General features: G+C 51.9%; 10 protein-coding genes across 10 annotated transcripts; 4 read left to right on the plus strand and 6 right to left on the minus strand.

The window, feature by feature from the left end:
• Positions 1 to 674: 674 nt before the first annotated feature.
• Positions 675 to 1,657, plus strand: ALTATR162_LOCUS5891 (uncharacterized protein; the record flags this gene model as incomplete). The annotated part of the gene is made up of 2 exons (XM_043313511.1): positions 675 to 1,005; positions 1,113 to 1,657. 2 exons carry the CDS (start codon positions 675 to 677, stop codon positions 1,655 to 1,657), a joined length of 876 nt encoding a protein of 291 aa, XP_043169446.1.
• A 320-nt stretch (positions 1,658 to 1,977) lies between these two features.
• ALTATR162_LOCUS5892 (uncharacterized protein) lies at positions 1,978 to 2,398 on the minus strand (the record flags this gene model as incomplete). Its single annotated transcript, XM_043313512.1, has 2 exons — positions 1,978 to 2,303; positions 2,359 to 2,398. The coding sequence occupies 2 exons, from the start codon at positions 2,396 to 2,398 to the stop codon at positions 1,978 to 1,980; spliced, it is 366 nt and encodes a 121-aa protein (XP_043169447.1).
• Positions 2,399 to 3,774: 1,376 nt separating this feature from the next.
• ALTATR162_LOCUS5893 (uncharacterized protein) lies at positions 3,775 to 5,100 on the plus strand (the record flags this gene model as incomplete). The annotated part of the gene is made up of 1 exon (XM_043313513.1): positions 3,775 to 5,100. The coding sequence occupies one exon, from the start codon at positions 3,775 to 3,777 to the stop codon at positions 5,098 to 5,100; it is 1,326 nt and encodes a 441-aa protein (XP_043169448.1).
• Positions 5,101 to 6,406: 1,306 nt separating this feature from the next.
• ALTATR162_LOCUS5894 (uncharacterized protein) lies at positions 6,407 to 7,221 on the minus strand (the record flags this gene model as incomplete). Its single annotated transcript, XM_043313514.1, has 2 exons — positions 6,407 to 6,926; positions 6,977 to 7,221. 2 exons carry the CDS (start codon positions 7,219 to 7,221, stop codon positions 6,407 to 6,409), a joined length of 765 nt encoding a protein of 254 aa, XP_043169449.1.
• Positions 7,222 to 7,677: 456 nt separating this feature from the next.
• ALTATR162_LOCUS5895 (uncharacterized protein) lies at positions 7,678 to 8,682 on the plus strand (the record flags this gene model as incomplete). Its single annotated transcript, XM_043313515.1, has 1 exon — positions 7,678 to 8,682. The coding sequence occupies one exon, from the start codon at positions 7,678 to 7,680 to the stop codon at positions 8,680 to 8,682; it is 1,005 nt and encodes a 334-aa protein (XP_043169450.1).
• Positions 8,683 to 9,219: 537 nt separating this feature from the next.
• ALTATR162_LOCUS5896 (uncharacterized protein) lies at positions 9,220 to 10,069 on the minus strand (the record flags this gene model as incomplete). The annotated part of the gene is made up of 3 exons (XM_043313516.1): positions 9,220 to 9,353; positions 9,404 to 9,998; positions 10,049 to 10,069. The coding sequence occupies 3 exons, from the start codon at positions 10,067 to 10,069 to the stop codon at positions 9,220 to 9,222; spliced, it is 750 nt and encodes a 249-aa protein (XP_043169451.1).
• Positions 10,070 to 10,434: 365 nt separating this feature from the next.
• ALTATR162_LOCUS5897 (uncharacterized protein) lies at positions 10,435 to 18,475 on the minus strand (the record flags this gene model as incomplete). The annotated part of the gene is made up of 6 exons (XM_043313517.1): positions 10,435 to 10,610; positions 10,662 to 10,691; positions 13,769 to 14,245; positions 14,297 to 14,501; positions 14,552 to 14,908; positions 16,679 to 18,475. 6 exons carry the CDS (start codon positions 18,473 to 18,475, stop codon positions 10,435 to 10,437), a joined length of 3,042 nt encoding a protein of 1,013 aa, XP_043169452.1.
• A 525-nt stretch (positions 18,476 to 19,000) lies between these two features.
• Positions 19,001 to 19,797, minus strand: ALTATR162_LOCUS5898 (uncharacterized protein; the record flags this gene model as incomplete). The annotated part of the gene is made up of 2 exons (XM_043313518.1): positions 19,001 to 19,540; positions 19,603 to 19,797. The coding sequence occupies 2 exons, from the start codon at positions 19,795 to 19,797 to the stop codon at positions 19,001 to 19,003; spliced, it is 735 nt and encodes a 244-aa protein (XP_043169453.1).
• Positions 19,798 to 20,218: 421 nt separating this feature from the next.
• Positions 20,219 to 21,661, minus strand: ALTATR162_LOCUS5899 (uncharacterized protein; the record flags this gene model as incomplete). The annotated part of the gene is made up of 1 exon (XM_043313519.1): positions 20,219 to 21,661. The coding sequence occupies one exon, from the start codon at positions 21,659 to 21,661 to the stop codon at positions 20,219 to 20,221; it is 1,443 nt and encodes a 480-aa protein (XP_043169454.1).
• A 1,722-nt stretch (positions 21,662 to 23,383) lies between these two features.
• Positions 23,384 to 25,599, plus strand: ALTATR162_LOCUS5900 (uncharacterized protein; the record flags this gene model as incomplete). The annotated part of the gene is made up of 3 exons (XM_043313520.1): positions 23,384 to 23,420; positions 23,470 to 23,705; positions 23,755 to 25,599. 3 exons carry the CDS (start codon positions 23,384 to 23,386, stop codon positions 25,597 to 25,599), a joined length of 2,118 nt encoding a protein of 705 aa, XP_043169455.1.
• Positions 25,600 to 25,838: the final 239 nt, after the last annotated feature.

Here is a 25,838-nt window from a genome sequence, read left to right on the forward strand (position 1 = left end):
TTTCAGCATTCCAACGTTGTCCTAGGTCTAAGCGAGCAACTCAACCAGGCGCGACTTTGAATCCTTCGGTTCGACATGTCCGCTTAGTTCCATCGGCGTCGGACGGTAGCATCTCAACGGCGTCTGGCCTTACTTTTCCTTTGGAGTATCGGGGTAGAAAAGCGGTACATTGTATGGCTATGGGGTGCCTGAGACGGAAGTCCCGGGGCCTTTCTGCGGGCCTATCTGGTTATCTTTGACCACACGTGGTTTTCTCGCTCGACCTCGCGCAAGCATGGTGTTTGGGCTGCCTTTTTTAGCATGGGCGGACGCGCTGCAGTATACCAGGGTTGGCGGTGATCTGCATTTTCAAAAGTTATTTCCTTTTTAATCCACTCCACTAGGGAGATGTGCCCATGACTGTTCCATAGAATCGATAAAGACGTGCAAGCCACGTTCACCACCGATTACGGTCGGTTTTCTGCGACGGTGGTCTGGCATATAATCAAGTTGAAAATGATACATGAATACGTACAATGGCCGGACAAGATGCAAGATTACTAGTGAAGAATGTAGTTGTGAGACGAAAGCAAATCGATAATCGCAGGACATGCGGAATGGATGCATGCTGACATAAGCAACCTCGAATTTCCTGAAGCTGAACTTCATGGCGACTACTCCACCTACGCCCGCCAATGTCAGCCGTCATACCCTGCACGCGGGCTACAGCCCAGCGTGTCGCCTTCAGAGCCATACGATGTAAACGATTTGCAAGCACGGAGACAGTCGCTGTCGATGCAGCGCCCACGGCGCCCATATTGCCTGCCAAGCGTGAACAGCGATTATCAACACGAGAGCCAGACCTGAGCCAACGGTTGCACAGGGCCTTGTACCCAGCGTCATATGGAGAAGATGGTCAATTCAAAGACGGAGAATTGGTGACAATTAAGCGTCGGAAACAGAAGAAGCCTATCGATTCCAAGTGGCAGCCGGTGATGAAGCAGAAGAGCGTGGACCACCGATTGAGTACGACAGCCCTTTTCTCATCCAGTCACGTCAATGTATGCAATGCAGGATTGAATTGCATATGAAAGTCCTATCGAGACGAGGAAACTGCTAACCCCATCCCACAGGCCACCAGTTCGGCGTCCCAGTCCTCAGGCCCAAAGCCCTTAACATTAAGAAAACCTGTCCCAACCCTGTCTCAGCGGTGAACGCCTCGCAAATAAGCCTTCTCGATCCCACCGGTGCACGAACCCGCCTCTTTGCAAAAGACAACCCAGAATGCGCGCGAGTCGGCGACATCCTACTTGTGCGCCAGCGCACTGGTGATCCTTTCGCTGGTGTGTGTATCAACATCCGACGCCGCGGTACCGACACTGCTATTCTTCTACGTGGTCAGCTCACTCGTGTGGGTGTAGAGATGTGGTACAAGGTCTACAGTCCATTGGTAGAGGGAATCGAGGTTGTGCAGCGGGCTGCCAAGAGGGCAAGACGCGCCAGATTGACGTACATGAGGACTGTCAAGCACGATAGGGGAAGCGTGGAGAATGTTGTCAGGATGTACCTCAGACAGAAGGCTGCGCTGGGTACGGCAGAGGGGCAGAAGAAGAAGGGTGCTGGCGCTGCGGCGGCGATGATGGGTGGCAAGAAGAAGGGCAGGGGCAAAAAGAGGTAAACTCGCAAGGGTGTGTTACAAAGAAGCAGCTGGGTTATCAGGATACCATGACGAGCATACTGTACATATATGTACAATACTACGAACAATGCCCAAGACATGGTCACTTGGAGTATGAGTGTGATGAGAAATAAGTAAGGTGTATTCCGAAGAACTCGGATATCTAAGTATTGGTATCACAAGAATCAAAGGTAAGTCCACTGAACGCCCTCTCCTCACTATTCATGCATGCCTAACACATGCTCCCAGGCCCCTCCTCACAGACTCGATTTCCGTATGTTCCATCGTCCAAGTTAAGCCTCGACCCTTTTGTTCACAGCCTAATGCACTGTCCCGTATCCCTGCTGCTGCTCCTGCACATAACCCTGCTGTGCCGGTACACCCCCATAACCCGCCTCGACACCGGCAGACGCAGGCGCAACAGGCATGGTCTTATGTCCTCCATTTTGCACTTTCTGACTGTAAACACCCGGCGCAGGGCGCGCATCGTAGATACCAGCGCGTATCTCGTCGCGTCGCTTTATGTACACATATTCGATGTAGAAAGCGTGGATGTGGCCGGGGAAGTAGCCCAGGATCGTGAGGAGCAGGTTGATAAAGAAGTCGGCGCCGCATCCTGCTACGAGGAAGACTCCAACAGGTGGAACTGCGGATTTGTTAGTAGGGGTTTCGCGGAAGAGTTGGATGCGTGGAGGGCTTACTGAAGATTGTAATAAGGATTAAAAGTAGTGTTTTGATCATGTTTGCGATTTGTTTCTATCTCGCGCCTTGGTGATGTACTTGGTAATGCGCTCGCAATATCTGAGGGTTGATGACTGTTTGTTTGCGTTCTGTGTCGCACGACGGAATGTGTGACTCTCGAGTTGATGGTAGTAAGCGGATACCCTGCGCAGAAACTATCTCCGGGGCTTTCGAGTGCTTATAAACACTTGAATGGCTATCACGCCCATGCGTAAACCTTACTGAGCGCTCATGCTCAAACGTCATGATCCTAGTCGCAGTGTGGCTGATTGGTTAGCCACAGTTGTGGGACGGATGTGGCGGATAAGGCCGCGTAAGGCTGGCGGTTACCTGGTACGAGTACGCCAGGATACGACAGGCGACTGGGTGAGTTCAAGAAGCTTGCACCTCTTCCACTTCTACTCGCTCTCTGGCTTTTGCTTATTTTTGGCTGCGAAGAGAAATCCGATTTAGTCTGTGCAGCTTTGTATTCTTTCATGGCGAGTGCGTCCGCTGAACCGATGTTTGGAGGGCGACTGTACCTCTCTCTCGCGATATTCAGAACAAGCTCAGACGTCTTTTTCACCACCCCTTCTTCTCTCACATTTGAAGTACATAAGAGTCCGAGGGCGTCTAGCTCACCCCAACTTACACTGGAACCCCAGATAGTCGACAAAGGACATGAGTATGCGCCGCCGGAGCATACAGGCCGCTATGGTAGTTGCACCTTTTTGCCTCGGTGATTGCAATGGGCCTTAATCTGACCGATGAATGTTGAGGTCACATGCTTGTACACCCACTAGTGAGCGCATCTGTCGGCGCTCCATTCGTCTCCCAGAACCCATATCCATCTGCATCTCCAGAAAATTGGTCGCCCTTCCTTTCTTCCGAATACCGCAAGATGACACAATAACGCGACGTCAATTGGCACAGAGTGTCCCTACGATAGGCCTGCAAAGAGACTGTACACCGGATTGCTTCTTGACTTGGCGTACTGACCTATTGAAGCGCGCAGCACTACATACCCAGACCATCATGCGGATGTGCGGCATCGAGACAGCCCTACGAGGCTGAAAGTACCAAGGTATTGCCCAACGGGATCCCAGCCCAAAGGTCACGCGGTTGATCAGAGAGGGCTTGCAAGGTAATGACATGGTGTTCCCACCAATCCTGCAAGGGCACCCGCTCGGTTGTAGGACTGGAGACGGCAAGGCCAAGTTTTGCGTACGTTGTGGCGTCAACATCGATAAGAATACGATTCTTGGTATTCCTAAAAGGAACAGCTCGCAACCTTGCAACTCGGTGCCTGGAGGCATACATAGCATGGCTTTCGTCTTGTTGAAACCTCTCAAGATAATGGCGCGCATCTTGGTTTATGAACCACCATAGTAATAATCATGACCAGCATTTTGCCTTCATTTGTATTTCCCGACCCCGCACCCTCTCTGCCTACATGGCCAGCATTCACCGATGCACCGTTCAAACCTGGTAACAACCCATCTGACCACATGCGAATGTACCTGCAGTATGTACTTGGCGACAGATACAACTACCCTGCCAGTGGCTTTGGATCACCGACCGCTTCTGTCCACATAGCCGACATAATAGAACCGTTTCTACTCGGGACAAATCCAGACTCCGATACTGCTTGGACAGAACAAATCCATGCAGTACAGATATACTGCTTGGTGTGCCCTCCTATGGAGAACGGCGACAGAAAAGGAGAAACAGACGAAGTGGGATGGCCTTTCTGTGGAGGCGGCGACGACGTCGGCTCCGAATCGACATTTGATCAGATACTCGATTGGGCTCCGCAATCTGGTGGAGTTAGTCAAGGACTTGCAGTGCCCGAACCGAGTTTTGGGAAGCCGAGTTCTGGGTGGGGGAGCATAAGTCTGGCATGTGCACTGGCGATGTACACGACTTCCGACATTATCGATGGGACAGTGCCACTCTACATGAACCGTCCAAGCGTCAAGAGTCAAGTGTTCATCGTCTCTGGTGCTCCAAGAAACGGTGCATCGGATCCTGGCGTATTGATGCCTTACCGGTATAGCGTGGCTTGCCCTCTTGGCTCACAAAACGGGAGTGCCTGCGATAATACAGAGCCTTCCTCGACGAGTAGCTATACTCCTGTTCCCACATCGACCCAAGACATGTGGGTTGCATTGTTTCCCACAGCAACTTCTACAACTTCAGCTCGAAATTCCATTGATGTCTGTGTTGAGTCGAAGTTCAACCGCTGTCGTACAGATGGGTGGTATGGATGGCCGGTTGGCCAACGTGTTGGAGTTATCATTTGCGTGGCGGTCGGCTCCATCATTCTCATACTGTTACTACGTCGATGCTCGCAGTCCAAGTGGTCCCATAAGCGAGAGAAGGCAAAGCCGATGCTCTTGAGCGAGTTACGTCGCCAGCAGGCTGCAGAGGAACGAGTCGCGGCCGAACGACGTTATGTCGAACGCCTACATGAGGAACACGCAAGTACTTCAAGAGGAAGTAGGGACCGGATAGAACACCCCCCAGAAGATGTGCTCCCGACATACAAAGAAGCGATCAAGGATCGTAGGCGCACGCCGGCCGGAGACGCTCCGCAAGTGAACGAAGGTGTATCGATAGGATGGCCACCAATGTACTCAGACATTGTACAACAGCCTGCACCCGTTGCAAGCACTTCGTCGCGAGTTCCCTATCCGGCCCTTCCAGCATCTCCGAGAAGATAAGAAAAACCAACAGCATAAGGCGTTGATGCCCATTCGACCGCCATAAACACCACACACCGTTCCATGCGTGCAATGGTAAGCATGCCAAGCTCCTTCTCCCACACAATTGCTCACCGATCTCGGTCTCCGAGCCAAGGTCTGAGGCTCAGCTCCGACCAACAACGGCGATGAGCGACCCTTTTGCAAGCCCAAAGAAGAGGGGAAACTCGACGCATGCAGTTGTTGCATCTAGCCTTCATCGGGGAAAACGCCTTTTGGGGGTCGTTTTAGCACGCAATATGTTGCGATTGGCGGAAGGGAAGGTTGAACGGTCAGGCTGAGAAGATGATTGGGCATAGATCGGTGTGGGTGTTGTGTAACATCAAGTGTCAGCCTTGCGTCGTGAGATCAGCGTAGTGTAGACGTGTACTAATCTATGTTAAGAGTAAAGGTTGTGCTTCCTACTTCTACCTTTGTCAATACCTGTTTTGCGTGTTTGTTCTGTGCTAAATGTTTTTACGTATTTGCCGAATCACTATCGTTGTAAGCTCTTGTTCTAATTCCATGTATAGTGACCAGTGACACAGAACCCAATCACTGATATATAGTCGATTAGAAAACATCAGAATCTGAAAGCATCTCTTCGTCCATCGTGTATCGTGGTTAGGTGAACCAAGATTGGTCTTGTCTCGTCTGAGGCGTATACTTCAGCGCCACATATACGTACTGGAAACTTTCACCAGCACACGCGAGCAAGCAGCAATCAGTACATCACTACTCAAGGCGTATTTCTTGCGAACCAACCAATATGCCATCGACTCGCCCACAACCTACTCAAAAGCCCACCAAAGAATCAATCCGCACTGCAATCGTCGTCGGGCTCATCATTGGTCTTCTCGGTATCGTCGTGTTGACTTCCCTTCTCTACCAACGCGGCTTGCGACGAAGTACAAAAGCCGGTACTGTTATAGGAAGGAGGGAGGTAGGCATAGGGAAAAGCGAACAAGGTGCAAGGAGGAGAAGCGACGTGGAGAAGGGCTTGGAGGTCGGCGTGATTCAGGAACCGCTGCCGGTATACACAAAAGAAATTGAGAGGGGTGAGATGAGTTTGGAGAGTGAGGTGGTGCGGTGAAGAATTTGTAGTTTCTTTTATTTGCGGCGGAAATGTTCTGAAAAAGCTGTGAGAGTGGCTTTGCTAAGCGTGGCAGAACGAGTAGTCGCTCATAGCCAATACTACTGAAGCCATCTAATAGCATTGTCTGGGGTATCTTTCTGATGTTGATTGTCGACTTTTCGATATCTCTTAACTCTCTCCATGCAAACAGCTTCAGCCGGTACGATAGTACTTCCCTTCGTGCCCATCTGTACCATTTACGCCATCCGTGCCTTCCTCGATGTCTTCTCTCCCTCTCACTGTTCCAGCACCAGGACCCAGCTCTTCTCCAATCACCATACCGCTGAAGTTACCATTTTCATCCATATATTCGTCCATATTCTCCGCGGTTATCCAACCTGATGCACCGGGCGCTGTGTCGTCGAGCACATCTTCGGCGTCGTCATCACTGGCATCCGGGTCGGGATGTAGGTCTGCGCAGGTATTCAGCGCGGTGAACAGCTCTGTAATGCATGTTTCAGTAGGTTTTGAAGTGTACGACGGAGGCAGCAGAGTGATCTCGAGCATGTGGATATCGTCGTCCTCGTTTACGGATTCGGCGTCGTTGAGCGATATGTTCACGTACAGCGCTTCGATAGTGGTTTTGTACTTCATCGTTGCATGGAGCGCGAGAGAAGGATATGGTATGGATACACCGACAGATGAAGGCGTGCTCTGGAACAGAATAACGCTTCTGTAGTCCTGAATTAGCATTTCTCGTGATTGAATAGATGAGATACCCACTCCGAAGACACCCAAACATCAATGCCATCTACCAAGTCCTCTTCACCCTCACGTCTTGAGCTGAACTTGCTAAACGCCTCATCTTGCTTTAGCTGGTCAGCAGCCGTTACTAGAGTCATTCCTTCATAATGCGCATGAAGAACGGGTTTCGCGCCGAAGAAAGAAGTCGGGGTCTGCGATTGATGCTCTGATAGTGGGGTGAAGTCGTCTGCCTTGGGGGCGCTATCGAGATGCTGGAACGACATGATGGGCGGTTCCGAGCTGATGCGTCTAGTATTAGTTCTGCGAGAGGGCGAGAACAGGTTGGTGCGTGATTGGATTGTGAAAAGTTTGTGTTTGTTGACAGGATGTGTATAGGCAGCTACAACATTTACTGAGGGACCAAAAAGTCGCGGGAGCTAATCGAGCGTCATCGCCCCACCTCGGCCTTGGCAGGTACCAGATGCCTTGCGCATGTCTCAATTCCCAGTGTCTTCACATGCTTGCACGTCTTTCGCACAGCAGCGATGCGCGTCCTTTTGCTACAATAAAGTCGCCAGAGCCGTAGTCGGACTAGGACGCAGGATCTTCTTTACTTGGTTGTTTCCCTTCACCATGCCTTGAGCACCAGATCTCTATAGCTGCGGCATCTAGCACATATACTCCAACCATCCTCGAACGACCTCATCGCCTTCACAAACGCCAGTGTCCATCACTTCGCCATGTCCTTCCCGACGAAGCCCATCGCCAAACTAACCGGTCACGGCGGCATCGTTCACGCTGTCGCCTACTCCTCAGGTTCCCAAACATACATCCTCACCGGCTCCTCCGACCGCACAATTCGTCTCTACAACCCATCGAAAGCGCCGCCTACCTCGACCGCTCCCACACCATCTGCGCAACGGCCTCCAGGTCTCGTGAACAAATACACAGCGCACGGCTACGAAGTCCTCAGCATTGACGTCAACTCAGCCAACGACAAGTTTGTGAGCACAGGCGGCGATAAAACAGTCTTTCTTTGGGATGTGCAAACAGCGCAGACGGTACGCCGATGGACTGGTCATGCCGGGCGTGTGAACCGTGGTGTCTTTGGGGGCGAGGGCGATAGCATCATAGCCACGGGCTCATTTGACGGTACGGTCAGGATCTGGGACACCAAGTCCAACGCATACAAACCCATCATGACACTTTCCGACGCCAAAGACAGCATTTCTGATGTCGCGATACACGACGCGGATATCCTGGCTGCGAGCGTGGATGGTCGTGTAAGGAGTTATGATCTCAGGATGGGCACGTGTCAGGTCGATGTCGTAGGACCGAGTTGTACGAGTCTGGCTGTTAGTAAGAAGGGCACTGAGGTTTTGGTTGGTTCACTCGACTCTACTGTGAGGCTCATGGATCGGACGAATGGGGAGCTGCTTAAAGCGTACAAGGATGACGCTTTCGTAAATAAGGATCTGAGAGTCAGGAGCACGCTAGGTCTGAACGATAGCGTGGTTGTTAGTGGTAGTGATGACGGCATGGTGTTTGCATGGGATATGTTGGAGGGGACGTGTTTGCACAAGTTCAAGCATTCCGAGATGCGAGAAGTAAGAGGTGTGGCGCCCATAGTGCCGACGAAAGTGAAGAAGGATGTAGTATCCGTTGTTGCTTTCTGCAAGACAAGGCGGGAGTGGTGTAGTGGCGGTGGCGATGGCAATGTCATTGTCTGGGGCATGGGAAGCTGAAGAGCCGAGATACGTTGTTTGGTCACTTGTGATACCCGTATAGAAACATTTTGCTGATACCATATCAGTTTTTAAATGAAGCGAATATGATTGAGCCAGACATGACTGTAACATTCACCACGCTTACTGAAGACCCGTGCTTGAAATCGCTTTGGCAGTGTTATATTCAGGGAACGTATGATAGCTATCTGGTTCATCGTAACGTAATAGTGGTTCGTAGTCTGTGAAAGAAACATAAGAGAACGCGAAGCCGTGCCAATTCCGATATCTGCCAGCCAACAACGGGTATGAATGATGTGCAAAAGGTAAGAAAGATCCAACTGAACAAGGATTACGTGCGACGAGTAAGCCAGACGATCTGACAAGGTGCAATCGCTGAGAATGGCATAGCGTATGTCTTACGTATACCGGGTGCCGAGGTGCAAGTGCGAGCTAAGTCGAGTGTTGGTAAGGCTGTAACGCTGACGGAATGAAGTGCGGGTACCGATCCGAGCGCAGACGACGTTGTCTGCGTAGAGGACATCAGATTGTTTTTTTTTAGCGAAAGTACTTGGCAGTATAGCCCATCTCATAGTTGTAAAGGTCCGTAGATGTGGAGCCTCTGGGGTTGTGTGCCGGAAAGTCCACGGGACAATTGTACACTTTGACGACAACACCACGCCCTTCGGTCCCTGTGCTGATCAGCATATAATTGCATGTGTTTATGAATTGGGAGACATACTGGCAAACTGCCAAGTGTGCGTGGTTATCCAGTTCCCTCCTGCGAACATATGAGGCAGCACAGAGGGGAGATATTCTCGAGAGGTTGTAAACGCCATCAGAGCCAGAAAGATCGGCAATTCGCCCACAATCCCACCGTGCTGGGGGCTTGAGGCAGCGGCGTTGGTGTGGTATATGTCGGGTAGGAGCATTTTCGCCACCCGATTGTCCTGGGGCTGCACACAGAGCATGTTGTTTTGGCCGGCATTGGTCAGAAATGACGATTCAGGAGTCTGCGTGTAATAGTTGAATTGCAGTCTGTGGAAAACATCGGTATCCGGCGGATTGCGTGCGTCTCCGTTCAGGACCCAGAATCCTCCTCCACTAGCATAATAAACGGAGAACGTCTTGTACAACTGGGCATTCCGAGGGAGCGCAACTTCGTATATCTGTGACCCATCGCAGAGCCAGGTCCTGCCCGAGGCGCCCACCCTGGGAGTGAAGTTATGACTCGCACGAGGACCTGAAGTAGGTTGCCAGATACCAAAATTATCATACTGGGCAGGAGCACCTCCCAGATCTTCGAAAATTTCGTCAATTTGAAAGATATATGATGGCTGGAAGCATAATTTAGTAAGAAGCACATGTTCGAGCTACTGTAACTGACCACCGGAGAATCTTTCGCCATCGCTTACTACTCGTGCGTCTTCGTGCAGCGAATCCTTGATGAACGGTGTGGTGTGCGTGACTGTGTTTCGGTTGCGTCGACTCAGCTCCAGCCTGTCGCTGTCCCCTCACTCCAACACGCCTTTATCCTTCTCTTCGCCATGCGGCTCTGCGTTTTACTGCTTGCAAGAGGAGCCATCCCAGTCAAAGAGGTCAGACGACGAGCTCCTAGATGACAGCAGTGCGGGACGGGATTTCGGAGTAGCCTCTGATAAGCTAGAGATGCTCTCGAACAGGCATGGCGCAGGATCCTGCATCGGCTGCAGCAAGCGTATACGTAGGCCATAGGTTATCAGCCCAGTCTTCTTTACCCCGCTGTGGGCAGTTTCATCTACTCGCCGCTGATCTATGTTGTTGTATAAATGTCTCGGGTCGCCGGAAGGATGGTATGGGCAAGCGACTTCTGCCGATACTGTGTTCGAACTCGTGGCTTGTTTGAGATGGTACAATACAGGGACCATCATGTACTATGGCAACATCGTGGAAACCATAGGTCTCGAAAGCTGTTGACTTTGTCAGCTGCATCTCAGCAAAGATTATCGGTGCCAACCGGCCGTAGATCGCGCTCAACGTGTTCACAGCGCCTGCAGCATAAAAGCCGGTGCCAACCGGCGAACCAACAAGATGGAGTTGCACAGCGCCATACTAAGAGAGATCAAGGGTGGATCCCTTCTAGCGAAGCGCCCTGTATGTGTGCCGTCTGCCGCCACGGCACTTGTTGCCAGACAATTGATGAGCGGCCCGTCGAGCAGCCTGAGCAAGAAGTTTTCCCGGAGTCCGAGTCATGTCGATGTTATTGCTGCAATGCGAAGACTGTGCCGACCTCGCGGAGGTACTGCTCATAGTGTGTTGCGGTCGCATGTATTTTGCTTGGTATTCGATTAGTGATATGCTGTAGGAGACATCTGATCACCATTCTTCTTCTGTCGATCAAGTTTAAGAATGGTCAAAGAATGAAGGTGCCTTGACCGGCTGCCCATGTTCTTGTTGTATGGTCAGACCGTTGCCGCGATAACATGTGCATGTGTGTCGAGGCGACAATTGCAGAGATGCGGCTCTGCGAGAAAGAGGGGTTATAAGCAGGCGTAGGGGCACTGTGGCCCAACGTTTTTCTGTGGGCGCTTAATGTGTTGATCAACGGCAAGCGTATCCGACCGTTTATACCCGTTCGGCGACTGTTCGAAGCAATGTTTGTAAGTTGACTTCAATCTCTTTTGAAATATGATGGATCTTACGACATAGTGATTCTTAGAAAATGAGGGTGTGCTAGAGTTAAGTAGACGTTCAAAGCATCCGGCTGACAGATTAAGGCGTGCGGCGTCATGGCCACCTGAAGGACCACCTGCAAGTTTGCCTTCTTTCTTCCCTTCCACCTTCTGCAGACTTTCGATTGGCGAGCTCTCTGAACTAATGGGAAATTCGGCTGCAGCAGGCATGTACCCTTACCTAAACGGCGGCAACACGAAGCAGATTCTTGCGACGTGCATGATCGTAGGCTTTTCTTCACCGGATGACGATCCTTGTCGTCTAACATACACGCTCAATAGCGACGCAAACAGGCGGAAATTGCGAGCAGACACTCACCGGTCGACATGTAGCGGCACACGGGATGAAGTCGCAAGTCATGCGCACACCTTGACGGCTCAATGCCCCCAATCGAAAGGCACGCTGCCTCCAGTACTCGCACGGAACGGATCGTTTTCCATCAAATCGGTCTCCCATTGCCGCACTCGCGGTAGCTTTCAAATCCAGAAGCCGGTCAGATAAGGCACACTTACAGTATGACCCCGCACCGAGATCTCGAGCGTCTGAGCAGTCAGCACCCAGTAATGACCCAGGTGCCGTGGCCGAGCCAGGGGCAAATTGCATAGTGTATCCGCTATGTGTGGCCTTGTCATCTTGGGTGCATACGCTTTTCGATACAGGGACAAGTTACTACCGAATCCTTGATGGAGGGAAGGAAAGTCTACCTTAGCGTAGCCGCTGTTCGGATATCGACGTGGATTATCAGCAAGGGGCTAGCTGGCGGGCAATCCAAGAAGAATGCGGCACGGTCAGGAAAGTTATGCTTGCGTGGGTGTATGCTGCCTATCAGGCGATGATTGAGTTTGCCACTAGCAATATGCTCAATGGCTCGAGGAGCAATATCCGGAACACCTTCATTCCACAAAGAGTGTTCAGACCTCAAAGGCCCAAAGGCTTCATGTTATTGGGCAGGTTCCAAACGCCGCTACCAGAGACCAGTTGCGAAGGCTAGATCTAGGTTATGACAAGCGCTCTGGGCGCAAGCATTGAACGGCATGCCAAGAGAGTGCCAGTGGTACGACAATGGATACTATCGTGCGTGCTTCATCGTACACGCCATGGACAACGAGACTGGTACCATACGGAATGGAGACTAACTTAGCTGGGGAGAGATTGCACGCATGACGTTTTCGATCCGAGGATTTGGTTCCAGAAGCCCCATACCGCTTCCCAGCATCCGATGGTAGACGACTATCGCCGGGGACTTGCACCAACCGGGCATTGGCGCGAGGTGTATATGAGCCACATGCTTCCAACCCAGCTGCCAGCTCCGGCCACCTTCGAATCGGGTGTCTCTCATACCGCTCGGCTTCCGGCGATCGTCCGCCGGTATCGTAATTATCGCATCACCCCGGTATCATATGTGGGCGCGCCCATACTGTGGCGTATAAGCGTATACGAATTTGGAAGGGGAGACGGGCTTTCGGAGCATGTCGCTAAGCGGCGTGGGTATCTAAGACGCGCTTTAGTCGAAGCCAGCACAGTGCCTGATTATGAGTGCAGTCGTCAAGAGGAGCGTTGCGCGTGCTCATAGATATTGGCAGATGTACGGGGTTGGGGTCGGAACATGGCATGAGGTCGAATCTAACGTCGGGTCGAGATCTGGTACCGGCTGCGGAAGCTAAGACGAAGGCACGTTTTTTCCTCGTGGGAATTCGGAGACCTCGCCGTCCGACCAATCATGGTTCGCCGGCATCATGCTCATTGTTTGCCTGAAAGTGGTCCGCACGACGACACACGATGCTCTACTCTTAAACGTCCGTACACCAAGCCACAGCTCCAGCGCTTCTCGGTATCCCGGTTGAGGACAAGCACGCGAACGCCGTTCCGCGTCTTCGTCCGTCGACGGTGGCCCCGGCTCTCACGAAGCGTGGAGGAACCTCGTATTGCTGCTTCAACGCCGACAATAGTCAAAGAGCCCGCGATAACAGTGAGTGTCGTGGGCGACGACCACTAACATGTAGGCCTGAGAAACGGTCAAGTTGTCTCGATCACGGATTCGCAACGGGTTGAGATGTCTGAAATAACGGATGCCACACCGCGAGCCGCTGTTTTGATGGAACAAAGGGCAGTGAGTATGCTACATTAGATGCAGACAAAAGCCTCTCTAGTTCAATAAAACTTGTCGTTCCTTCCAGCGCAACCTCTTATCTGACAGCCTACCGAAAACGACGTTTCCAAAAGCCAAACTCTATAACACGATACGAAAACTGCAGTCTCTCTCACCCATCTTCGCTGCCGACATATTGCGCGGAATCTTAAGCCTGGCCCGAAGTTAGCGTAGTTCTTGACGCATCTGGGTAGTTCGCCCGGGAACCTCACGAGTAAACCATATGTCCAACCAACACATCCTTACACCCGCCGACCAGCGTCTCGATATCACGCCTGATCTGCTCTGGCTCTTGAGCATGCGCTTTCACAAGTCGCTTCTCCGCTTCCAGCAGCCTCGCCCAGCTTTCCTCCACCATCTTAACACATCGATCGACGGCGACCTGCGCACTACATCCCTTATTCCACACCATAACTGGAATTGCAGAATCGATATCCCCGTCGTCGATCTCCTTTCGCAAGCTTACGATGTCGTTCCAAAGGAAGTCAGAGACGGCCACTTCGTGTGTTATGGCTACTAGAGCCTCATGGTCCCATACCGATGAGGGCAGCGTGAGCTTGTAGGCCCATTGCATAATCGCGATGCAAGGGTTCGTCCCAACGGTTCTTAGGCGGCGCGCTGTGTATTCCTCTAGGGTGGATATTCCCTGGGCCCACATAGCCTGTGATGCTCGAACGCCAAGGATAAAGTCGTAAATGGCTTCAGCAAATCGGTCGCGTGCTTCTGCGATATTTGTTAGCTAATGCCCGTATGGTAGACACTATTTGGTCGTACCCTTCGACTGCCCTTCCTGCATCGCTCTTCCCATGTTGACCCACGGACCGCAGTTGTGCAGTCGTCCTGGCGCTGGAACCTCACCGTCAAGTTCCGGTTGCAAGCAATATCGGATGAAATCGAGTGTATCATCACAGTACGCTGCGGTCTTGTCACGATCGTCGGTCAGAGTACCGCAATCAATTTCATCATCCCAGAAAAAGAACTACCGTTTCATGTCAGTAGAGGATCATTGAAAAGCCAGAAGTGGCTTACCCAAGCAACAAGTTCTCCTAATACGATAAACTTCTCTGGCTCGACATGTGTCCAGAAGTATCCCACGCAGAGGCCGTTGTCCACTCTGCGCTGTTTCTTCCGTTGACTTTCTGTGCTGATGAACCTTTGGAAGTATCCCTCCAAATGATTCCTCAACACTTCAACATCAGGATGCACTTTGGTAACCCAATCAGTGTATATGTAATACACATCCGGAACATGAATTTCTTGGCCACGGAGACGGGCAATGATCTCTGTACGGTGATCCCGAGGCGTTGTCGAAACATTGTTGGTCGCAGAGAAGACGAGCTGTCTAGGACTTTCGGTACATTTAGGGGAGTAGAGAGACCTTGACAGCTGGGACAAGGTAAGTACTATGGTGCCAAAACGAGTAAGAGAAAGCAATAGAAGAGAACATACAAGCCTAAAGCACGACCTAGGAAGCGATGTCCAGGAACTAAGGATACTAAAGATTGCCATGACAACCAGCAAAAGACCAACACAGCGTATACTATGGACAGCAAAAGCAGGTCGATCACGGCTTTCACGACATGATGAGGGAGATAAAGCTCTCTTTAGGTCCCCACACCACGCCGTTCATATGATTAGCCTCTCGGTATTCCAGTTCGTTCACATCTAGAATCTTGAGGCGCCCCACCATGCACTTGATGCGCCCTTTCATACTGTACTGCCCATACGCGTCGATTGCCCCAAGGACCGAGCTACAATTGCATCACCAAAGTCATCCGGAACCAATCGCAATATCTCGAGCTGGAAGGATTTGACGTAAGCGAGGCGTTCGAGCGCAGTCCACGTGAGTGCTATGTAAGGGTTATGTGTGGTCGTACGGATTCGGCTGTCATCATACGCCACGTTTCCGCAGCCGTGAAGCATCAGAGCGTGCAGCTCCGAAGCATGTTATACCAATGGCCAGATGAGACACATATCATTCGCCTAAATTCGTATCCCGCCATCAGCCTGGGTTTGAGTTTGGACCTACGTCACAACCGGCACAAGAATATCGTTGCTGACTGCGAGCCCTTTCACTCACAGCCAATTTATATGATCTTTTTGGGTTCCTCGTGAGTCGATACGCCTTGCATCACTTCATTGCAACTGAACCACTTTCGGGCAGCTTTTGCGATACGGAAAAATGCACCGTACAATGGTATGTTCGTATTCTGTATCACCGATATCAGGCAGCAGCAGCATTACATCGACATATGTCTACTGAGCCACGTACCCCGGGGCCGTGGCCTCCAACAAGTGGACTAGTAGGCCTGACTCATAGCGCTCGCGTTGAATACTAAAAGAGGGAGTAGTACATCGAATCCCATCGTCCATCTCGCAGCTTGGAACTTGCAACTTGCAGCAGGAAATTCTAGCGAGAAGTAAGGGATAGATCGAGCCGTACGATTGGTCTAACAGCCTGTAAAGTACTGCAGTACCTGACACGATTGTGCAAAATCTACTGGATTAACACCAATAAACAGCCCGCCTGTGAACAAAACTTCAACCCTTACTAGAAAAAAATTGGTTCGGTAAGATTGCTGAGCCACTCCTGATACGTGGTGGATCTGCTGCACTACATAACCACAGACGCATGAATACGCTTTGGCAACTGAATAGATAGGCTTGTATGAAGTTGGTATATAATCCGTAGAATGACCATGTAAGTGCATGCATCATGATGTCGTTAATATGCTTTGAATATTCAAATGCGCGGCACAGAGGGAAAGGGGGAGGGGGAAGTCTCGAGACACAGTTCTTCTATGGGGTAATTAGACATTGGACGATCGGCAATTGAATGGGATAAGGGACCAAGGTTGGCAGGGCATCCCATCATCATTATGCGTAAAGAACAAATAGAAGCTTTTAGGATATCATTCGTTAATCTGAGACGTACATTCCGACGGTCCACCAAGCGTGGCTCAACACCATTCGCCATAACCTATTGCGCCCCCAATCCCAAGGAACTGGATAACCCGATCTCCTCGTCCTCCATCTCAAATCATCCCAATCCACTTGAATCGTTGTCTATACACCCTCAACTATCGTTCACTCAAAGCCGCCCACGTGAGCGTTCTAAGCCCTCTTCTTCGAATTGACATTCTTGCCCGCACCCACCTTGACTCTGCCGCCAGCCCTCCCTCGGTCACCCGTCAAGATGCCTGGCAGATAGTTCTCATCCATGAGATCCCTCGTCCTAGTCCGCTTATCTTCCTCCGCGCGCCTTGTGTATTCCTTCTGGTCCTCGGCGAGGATGAGATCTCGACCCCAGCCACCTTTGCCTCCGCCCTGGCCATGACTCCACTTTGTGTTCGCGGTGCCAGCGATAGGCTTGGGGATACTGTATTTGTCACCACGCTTGTTGTACTGGTAGTTCTTGGCCAAGTGGATCTTGAACTCTCCGGCGGCATTTGTGGAGCAAGATACGCGCTGTAGGGTTGCTTGACCGCAGCGGGGACAGAATTGCTTGTCCATTTGCTTTACGATATTGAAGCATGCGTGGCAGCGAAGCACCTTTGTATTGACGTTCTTGATGCGTTGCATGTTTGTTGATAGGAGCTGAAGGTTCATCTGGAGTAATACGTTTTGCATCGCAAAGTCGATGGTCATGGTTGCTACGTCTAATTGGCGGTTGGCGGATGTGTGGATTTGCGCTTGGATGGCTCCATCTTTAGCTTGGTGCTCGGTGAGATTTTGAGGGGTGATCCAGTCACCATCCGAGTCTGAGTCCGCAGCCGAATCATCAGTTGTGGGGGGTGTGGGTTGCTGAGCCGCGTGATGAGAGATCGAGAGGTCCTCCATGTCTCGCTCAAGGTTCGGCTCATCTGAGCTGACTTCTTGGGTCGGTTGCTGCTCCTGCCCAGATTGCTCAGGCGCGAGTGAAAGCTCTGCATTCTGCTCAATGTGGATGTTGGTGGTGGGTACCTCGACTGCCGCCGACTGCTCGATTGGCCCTTGGTCACCAACCTGTTCTTGAAGTTGCTCTTGGACTTGTTCTTGGACCTGCTCTTCAATTTTCTCCTCGGCTTGCTCTACAGCCTGAGACTCAAGCTCTCCCTGACCCTGCTTCTCAAGGTGCTCGTGTATTTGATCTTGTACCTGCTCGTGAACTTGATCTTGAACCTGTGCAACGACCTGTTCGTGTATCTGTTCCTCGACCTGCTCTTGTGTGATTGCTACTCCACCGTCCTCTTCATCTGCCTCAGCTGGGGCGGGTTGCTCTTCCGGTTGCTTTGCCTGTTCTGGGTTGCTGTCTAACTCCTCGGCAGGCTTAAAATTGAACTTGGTAGATTTGGGCGCTCTAGCCTTCGCCGCGCGCTTACCTGTAGGCTGTTCCCATCCCTCGTCGATCCCCTCTGGCTCAGCGGATTCGGGGTCGACTTGCACGCCCTCCGTTGCATCTTCAGCTTCGTCCTCGGCAGCATTGCTGGTAGATTTGGCCGCCCTTCGTCTGTTCTTGCGCTTCTTTGTAGAGTTTGAAGAGCCCTCTTTTTGCGCCTTTTCCTCATTCTCCCTCTCAATGTCCTCAGGCCTCCTCTTGATCTCTCCCTTCGGCGCCTCTCTCAGGCCCCAGTTCCCACCATTCCTCTCACAGTGCACCTCATAAGCCAGAGCTAGGATACCCAGATCCTGTCTACTCAGAACTGCATGATCACCCGTCTTTTTACTGAACGCAATGACCGCATCGTAGCTTGCCGGACTGGGATTTCTGATCTTCAGAAAGGGAATGAGCGTTGTTTGCACGCGTGATCGTGTCGCTTCATCGCGAATTTCAGACAGAATGGCAGGAGTAGTCCATAGTTCCTCCGCGGCGTTGATGATGGTAGATATCGACACTGTGTTCTTGATCAATGGACCAGTATCGAGAATAAGCGAGTGGATCGGTTTCTGCTGTGTTGCAGTAGGCGTCGCCATTATGCAGTGATTTTGGCAGCAGTCGCAGCCTAGTAATAGAGTAATTTATGCTTGCTCTTCTCGGGCAAAAGTCTAGGACAGATCGGAGTCCCGATATGTTGCGAGTTTTTTGATCGTTGATATGTGACTAGGCTGTGCCGCTGGCGTGGTGGAAGATTTCGCGATGGTGGCGGTGGGGCGCAACTTTTTTGGTGTGAAAACCCTCGCGAATTTTAATTGGCTGGACTACACGGTTAACATCAATGGAAACGCTGCGTTAGCCATGAACAAGGCTGGGCCTGTTTGATAATTGCCAAGTTTTATGGAGGCCTGAAAATACCGAATATCTGAGCTCGCGGCTCGAACTCAACATGGTAACTCTGATTTTCCCAAAGATAGTTGAGAGATGTTCATAAAGGTATCATTTAAACGCCGCCCAATGCTGAAGTTGCGAGTTCATCCCAACGTCGCTTGTGGTATACAGTATACATACATGAATGGCATGCTCTAGATGGTGATGTTCAAGATCGCCCTGCAGGTGAAATCCTAAGCAATAGGTTTGCTCCTCTCGTCCTCTGGCATACGCATGTACGCGTCAATTGCCGCGCTGAAGACTGCGAAACCTGCACATCCTACAGCCACAGCTTGCGGCCCAGCGTTCCTGGCCAAGATTCCACCTGTCAAGCAGCCCCCGGCCACTCCGTTGTACAAGTCGTTCTTGGCTCGTAGGCCCTCGATGGCGCATTCAGTGCCTGAGAATATTGCGCCAACTTTGGCGAAGTTGCGTCCGCTAGAAATTGAAGATTTGTACATGTCGCGCAGGCCAGCTCGTAGTTGTTGCCGGAGCGGAAGGTCTTTGAGTTCTACGGCACCGGTAGCGGTTGGATTTGGGAGGGTAGCGGCGGTGGAAGCAGAGGGCGCTGTGGTGAGGGTGGCTGCGGAGGCAGAGTTGACGTTGCTGGTAGCTATTATTGATGGCTTTGCGCCTGCTGTTGCTGTTGCTGTTGTGCCAGCAGCTGCGGTTGTAGGCTTGGTAGCCGGCGTGTTGACGGGGAGGGGTTGTGACATGGGAGTATCGTATCGCATCTGTACATGTCAGTCTTGCCTTCTCTTCTGTTTGGAGATATGGAAATCATTCCAATACATACCGAAGCCATGAAAAGTCCGAACATAGCACCCAGGCCACCACCCATCACGCCAGCCATTACTGTCTTGCCAATGCAAGACTCCATGCCCATTTGCATCGCCTTCACCATCTGCTGCTCCTGCTCTGACATGCCCGCATTAGGATTCATGGCCGCTGGCATTGAGCCGACCCCTCCTATTCCTCCTGGAAAAGACATCTTGTAAAGGGCTGTTTACGGTTATGATACAAAGCGAAGGTGGGGCAGAAACGATGCTGTTGCGAAGGCGATGCGATGCGCCGCTGCCTGGAACTTTTGCGGAGTTCGAGCGGAGGACGGAAGATGCCGCGAGTGTGGGGCTTGGCAGCTGTTGGAGCAGCGTCACGCACAATCCAAGCAAGCAGTTCGCTCGATATGTATTTGGGTATTCGGATTCTCATTATGCTTCTAATGACGGTACATGTCTACCCGAAGCTAGGTTCAAGAACATGTACAATTACGCCAACGCCATGCTATTCTTTGAACTTTTCCACACAACAAACCACCTCTTTAACAAGTTCTGCAATACTGAATTAGACAATGCTGTTAATGCGTTGCGTCATAATGCTAAATCGCTAAAAGCAACTACGGTATCAAACGTTCAGTTCATAAAATCGCCGTGCGAGTAATCCTCACTCCTCGACTCCGGAGGTGGCGTGAGTTGCTTCTCCCACTCCCTCATCAGATGCGATGCAGTACGCTTCAAGTTGCTTGGCGACACCTTTGTCATATCAGGCCAGGGGATAGAGCTACGCTTTGAGTCTCGGGGTGTGATGTCTTCTTGGTTGATAGAGGTAAGCGATGATGCCTTGGAGTCGTGACGTTTCGAGTGGTACCTGGTGCTGCTACTTGTTTGCGAGCTACCTGGACCAGAAACCGGCGACGTCTGCGCATCCGATTCATCCGAGCTGTCCTTGGAGTCTCCCAAATCGACCAGAAGCGACTCGTTGGGTGTGTCCCAGTTATCCCAGTCCTCTTCTGATGCAACTTTGCGGATCTGTTTTTGCGGGGTAGTCGTGTTCTTGAGTGCGTGCGTCTTCTTGTTGACTGCACTGGTCTTGGGCTCACTCAGACCCATCTCCTTCCAGAAGTCGTCGCCGATGGAGCCTAATTGTTGTGTATTCTTCTTCGAGCTGGCGGACCGACTAAGGGCTGGGCGACCATCGGACGATTTTCGGCCAGACTTGGAGGGGTTTTTGACACCTGTCATGCCAGTATTACCATCCGCCGTGTTGACTGCTTCATCGCCTACAGTTGCTTGTCGGATATCCTCCATGAATGTGAACAGCCCTTTCTTGAAGTCTGCCGCCATCTGTGTGCCAGCGCGGATGAGCTGTTCACGCTGTATGGTCGGCATGCCACCCATGTCATACCGGTCGTGTTCACCGCCATTGACAACTTGTCGTGTAATCTCTGACGAAGTGGAAGCCCTTGTAGGGAGCTGTGGTCGGGAGTCTGACGAATGGTCATCCTGTAAATCGAGTGGCTGGGGGAACGACGGTGACTGGAGGCGGTCGGGAGAAAGTAGGGATAAGGTCCGTAGATGTCGCGAGCCACTGAAGACCTTTCGCTGGGAAGTCTTGGTGTTATTAAGCAGGGCCCTCCTACGTTCCATCTCTTTCTGCATCCACAGGTTCGAGCCATCGTCCTCATATTGGCCCGCTGGAGCATTGGCAAGCGACGTGTTTAACGGCTGCAGCGCAGCAACCTTACGCACCTCATTGCGACGCTTGTTGGCTTCGTGGTGGGTCCAATGCGTCTTGAGCATGTTCAGATCCGCCTCAGCTTTGGTAAGTTCTTCCTTCAGTTCGAGCACATAGCGCTCTTGAGCAGCAAGAACCGCCAGGATATTTGTCTCGGAGGTAGAATCTTCGGGTTCTGGGGAATGGACAGATGTTGCTCCATTCATCCATGATTGTGGGCGCGATCGTGTCGAGGGGGTTGGTGAGTTGATGCCTGCACTTGGCTGGATGGGGAACTGTAGCGATAGACGTTTGCCTTGGCCAACGACGTCGACCGTCTTGGACCGAGAATGCGACGGCATCGTCTTGGTTGGTGAAGGTTGGAAAGAAGTATTCGAGTTGGGGGCGTCGGGAGATATTAATGTCGACTGGGATGACGGGTCCGCCCCTTTGTCATGCAGGGTTGTCTGTGTCTGTGCTCTGTCCATGGAGTCTGCTCCTCCGACGTAGAAGATGGAGTTGCTCATATACTGCCCCTTCTTCAGAGTACAGAGAATGGTTGAGAGACGAGAGCGGCGAGCGAGTCGGTGAAGAATAAGCGAGGCGGCGGCTGGGGAGCTGCCGTAGACTTCGAGATAAAGGGCTAGAAGCGCTGTGGGTAGACCAACCAATCGGAGAAGGAGAGACCCTCTAAACCACGAGAACCAAGACTTGAAGAGCGTTGGGCCAACGGCGCAAGAACTCATACCAAAGACATTGAGGAGAGCATGCCACAGAGTTCAAAGCGGTAACGAGTATCTAGAGATTCCTGCAGCCGAACCCGTAGTCTTTGTGCAGCAAGTTGCTCACGCGCGCAGTGCTCAGGCCATCAACAACCCAATCCAGGAACCCATCTCCTGGCTGCATGTTCCAAGGGACTGCTTGCGCGGCTAGTGTCGTTACGGAGGGAATGTGTGGAGACGGTGAACGAACATCAGTCTGTTGAGGTTGCCGTTTGCTCTGTCTTTCACCATTGCCCTATTCGTGTTCAACCAAGTGCTTCACAGTGACGGTCACTACACGTGCAGACTGCTGTCAAACACATGCTCCCATGTTTTCTGAGACGACGCTGCCATTTTGCGGAGATGAGGGGGTCAGGCCACGCAACTTGACACCTCAGAGAATGATCCATGCAGCCGTGAGTTATGAGCTAGCTAGGGAGCACGTTAAGTGAATCGGTCAAAGACGGGTTCGTGGACATTTCATACTAAGTAATAATTCTATGGTTGCTGAGGGGAACAGAGACGGAAAACATCGTGCGCGTCGTCCCGACAGTTAGTCAACATGGAAGTCCATCCACGGCCTTTGTCACAAATTGCCGCAACGTGTAGGAATGCGTTGTCCGAACGGTCTGTTTCAGGCTACGAGGACTTTTCGCAATTGAGTCTAGCGGTGAGTGTGATGGTAGGTTCGGGTATGCCTGGAGTACCTCGCAGCACGATGTCGTTAGCTCGTGTTTCCCTCAGCAACCGCAAAAGTAAAGCTCGGCGGGAAGAGGCGCAGGTGATGCGCCACCACTGTCAACACAGGTCCAATTGGCAATTCAAGTGACGATTATGGTAGCCGCCGCTGCATGTTACCCGCAGTGGGGAGCTCATGCAGGGCAACATTGGTGAGTGATGAAAATAGACTGCTCCAGATATGGGGTTGACAGACTGGTCATGAGGGTTGAAGGTCCAACGACATGATTCCAAGGTTTGATGAGCTGTCCTGGATATCCTCGATCTCTGTTAATTTTTTTTACAGCATTGATACCTGTTGACGTCATACCAATCTCGCCAAATTCCAGGTGGCGGCGGGGTTGTGCGTTTGTTGATGATCAGTCTCGTTGCCTCGGCGATGATAGGGCTGGACCCTGCGCGATGCTCTGATATACACCACAACGGCGACGCCATTGAGCAGCTCAGTACCACGAACGATTCTTATTTCTATCCCAACAGCCTTACGCTGAAACACGACTTCATCTACCTTCGCCCGATTGCCGACCACCTGCAGGAATTCCTGAGCCATTGCGCTTCCACTCAGCGATATTGTAGTCGCCCACCATGGCCGAAAACTACCAAGTCATGGAGGAGCTGGGCAGTACGTTGTGGCTTGCCTCAAATCAATGCACTGTTGCTGACGTTTCTAGGCGGGAGCTTTGGAAAGGTGTTCAAGGCCATTGACCGTACTACCGGCGAGACAGTCGCCATCAAGCACATCGACCTCGAAGACAGCAGCGAAGAGCTGGCCGACATCCAAGCCGAGATCTCCCTACTGAGCACTTGCCACAGCCCATACATCACCGAATACAAGACTAGCTTCGTCAAGGGCGTAAAGTTATGGATAGTCATGGAGTATCTGGGGGGAGGATCTGCCGCAGACTTGGTATGCAACCTCACAGACATGTATCATCTTCAGGAACTAACAGTTGTAGTTGGCACCAGGAACTTTCAGCGAAGCGCACATCGCCATCACATGCCGGGAACTCCTGCTCGGACTAGACTACCTACACTCCACGGGCAAGATCCATCGGGACATCAAGGCCGCCAACGTACTTCTCACAGACCAAGGCAAAGTCAAGCTCGCTGACTTCGGTGTCGCCGCACAACTCACGAATATCAAATCGCAACGCATGACCTTCGTCGGTACACCGTTCTGGATGGCGCCCGAGGTTATTCAAGAGGCTGGCTATGATTTCCGGGCCGATATCTGGTCGCTCGGTATTACTGCTATGGAATTGGCAGAGGGCGCACCACCACACGCTGGGTCGCACCCCATGAAGGTGCTCTTTACCATCCCGAAGAACCCAGCACCGAGACTAGAGGGCGACGAATGGAGCAAGGACTTCAAAGACTTTATTGCCCAATGTCTCATCAAGGACCCGGACCGACGTGCGACCGCGAAGGAGCTACTCAAACATCGATTTGTCCAACGTGCGGGTAAAGTAGAGGCACTCCGTGAGCTGGTCGAGCGCAAGCAGATGTTCGACGCCCAAAGAGAACAACAAGCGGCATCGCACCCCAAGTACTACGAAGAGACTATGGTTGACCTCTCCCCTAGAGGTGAAGAAGACGATTGGGACTTTGACACAGTCAAGCGGGGTACAGTTCAGGCACGCCAGACCTTGAAACAGCGTCGCAAACTGGCCCGCATACCCTCCTCGGGCAATGAAGAGGTCGAGAGCATGATGCAACAGATGGACCTCAACGCAGCACCGTTGGGCGACATTACAGATTCACCACTTCCAGCACGCCGACGACCGTCTTCTCGAAGATCTTCCCAAGCCACGGCTTTCCGCGTTCCTTCAGGCGATACACCAACCGCCCGTCGCGTCAGCAACTTCAATAAGTCGCCGCTGGGTGTGGATATGACATTTGGAAACTCACCCTCAACTGTACGACACTTCAAGCGTGTCTCGTCGGACGAGCGTCGTGCAGCACTTCGCTCAACCCCTTCGCCGGTCGCTCAGAACAACCAGTCCTTCCACCCAAACCCAGAAGCACGCACCTTCCGTCCATCACCTCCAACGTCCAACCACCCACTGGACCTGAACAACGAGAACGAGCCACCTGCGCCCGACGGTCACATGCCCATCACGAAGGATGCATTATACGGTCGCCGAGCGTACAGCAAGGTCCTAGATTCTGTGTTCCAAGAGGCACATGCCGACACAGCATCGCCTCATCAACGGGACGCTATTGGACGTGTAGCGCAAGCCTGGCAGCATCTTGATGAGGTCGATCCACACGGAGAGTTCATGCTGTTGAAGGCCATGGTGGACCGCCTCAAGAACGATGCAAAGCTTGCGTATGCTCTCGGCATTGAAGTCTCGGCAGTACAGTCGCCATTGAAACACAACACCAAGACCAGTGATACTAGTCTGGGCGGCACAACTGTCCATGGCTCAGGCACAACACGTGTCCGGTCCAGTACCACAAGTGCGGCTACTTCGACCGTTAGCAAGTCTTCGGATGAGTACGATCCCGCTCCCATATCGACACCGACGCGGAACAACACACCCATCGCCAACTCGGGCTCTCCATTGAAGGGACCAAAGCTAGTCATGGCGAAGAACAACCCTCACCTCAAATCTCACAAACGTCGCCAAAGCGCTTTTGTAGTTGGCGAAAAGGGCTTTAGTGCTGATGGCCACGGTTACTTCGATGAGAAGAAGCTACCTGGCTATGTCGAGCCTGGTATGGAGCAGCAAGGGCTGCTAGCGGACATCCTCTATGGGCAATGGACACAAGGTCTACGTACCCGATGGCCTATCGCTTAATTGCCGTCGTCGTGCTGAGCAGACGTCACCCTGAGCATTCCAGCCCGGAGCGCTCATTGTTTTCTTGCATGAACCTTTTACGTTGCCGCTCTCGCGCTGGATTCTGAGGCGCGGTCGCCTTCGTTTGTTTGAATTTGGCGTTGATGGATTACATACTAATGACTGATGAGATCGTGGTTATGGGCGGTTACCGGAGTCTTCATATCAGTCGTTCTGGACAGTGCTTAATTTGCTGCATC

This window comes from Alternaria atra (genome assembly GCF_907166805.1).
Source record: "Alternaria atra isolate CS162 genome assembly, contig: 25, whole genome shotgun sequence".
Taxonomy (NCBI): Eukaryota; Fungi; Ascomycota; class Dothideomycetes; order Pleosporales; family Pleosporaceae; genus Alternaria; species Alternaria atra.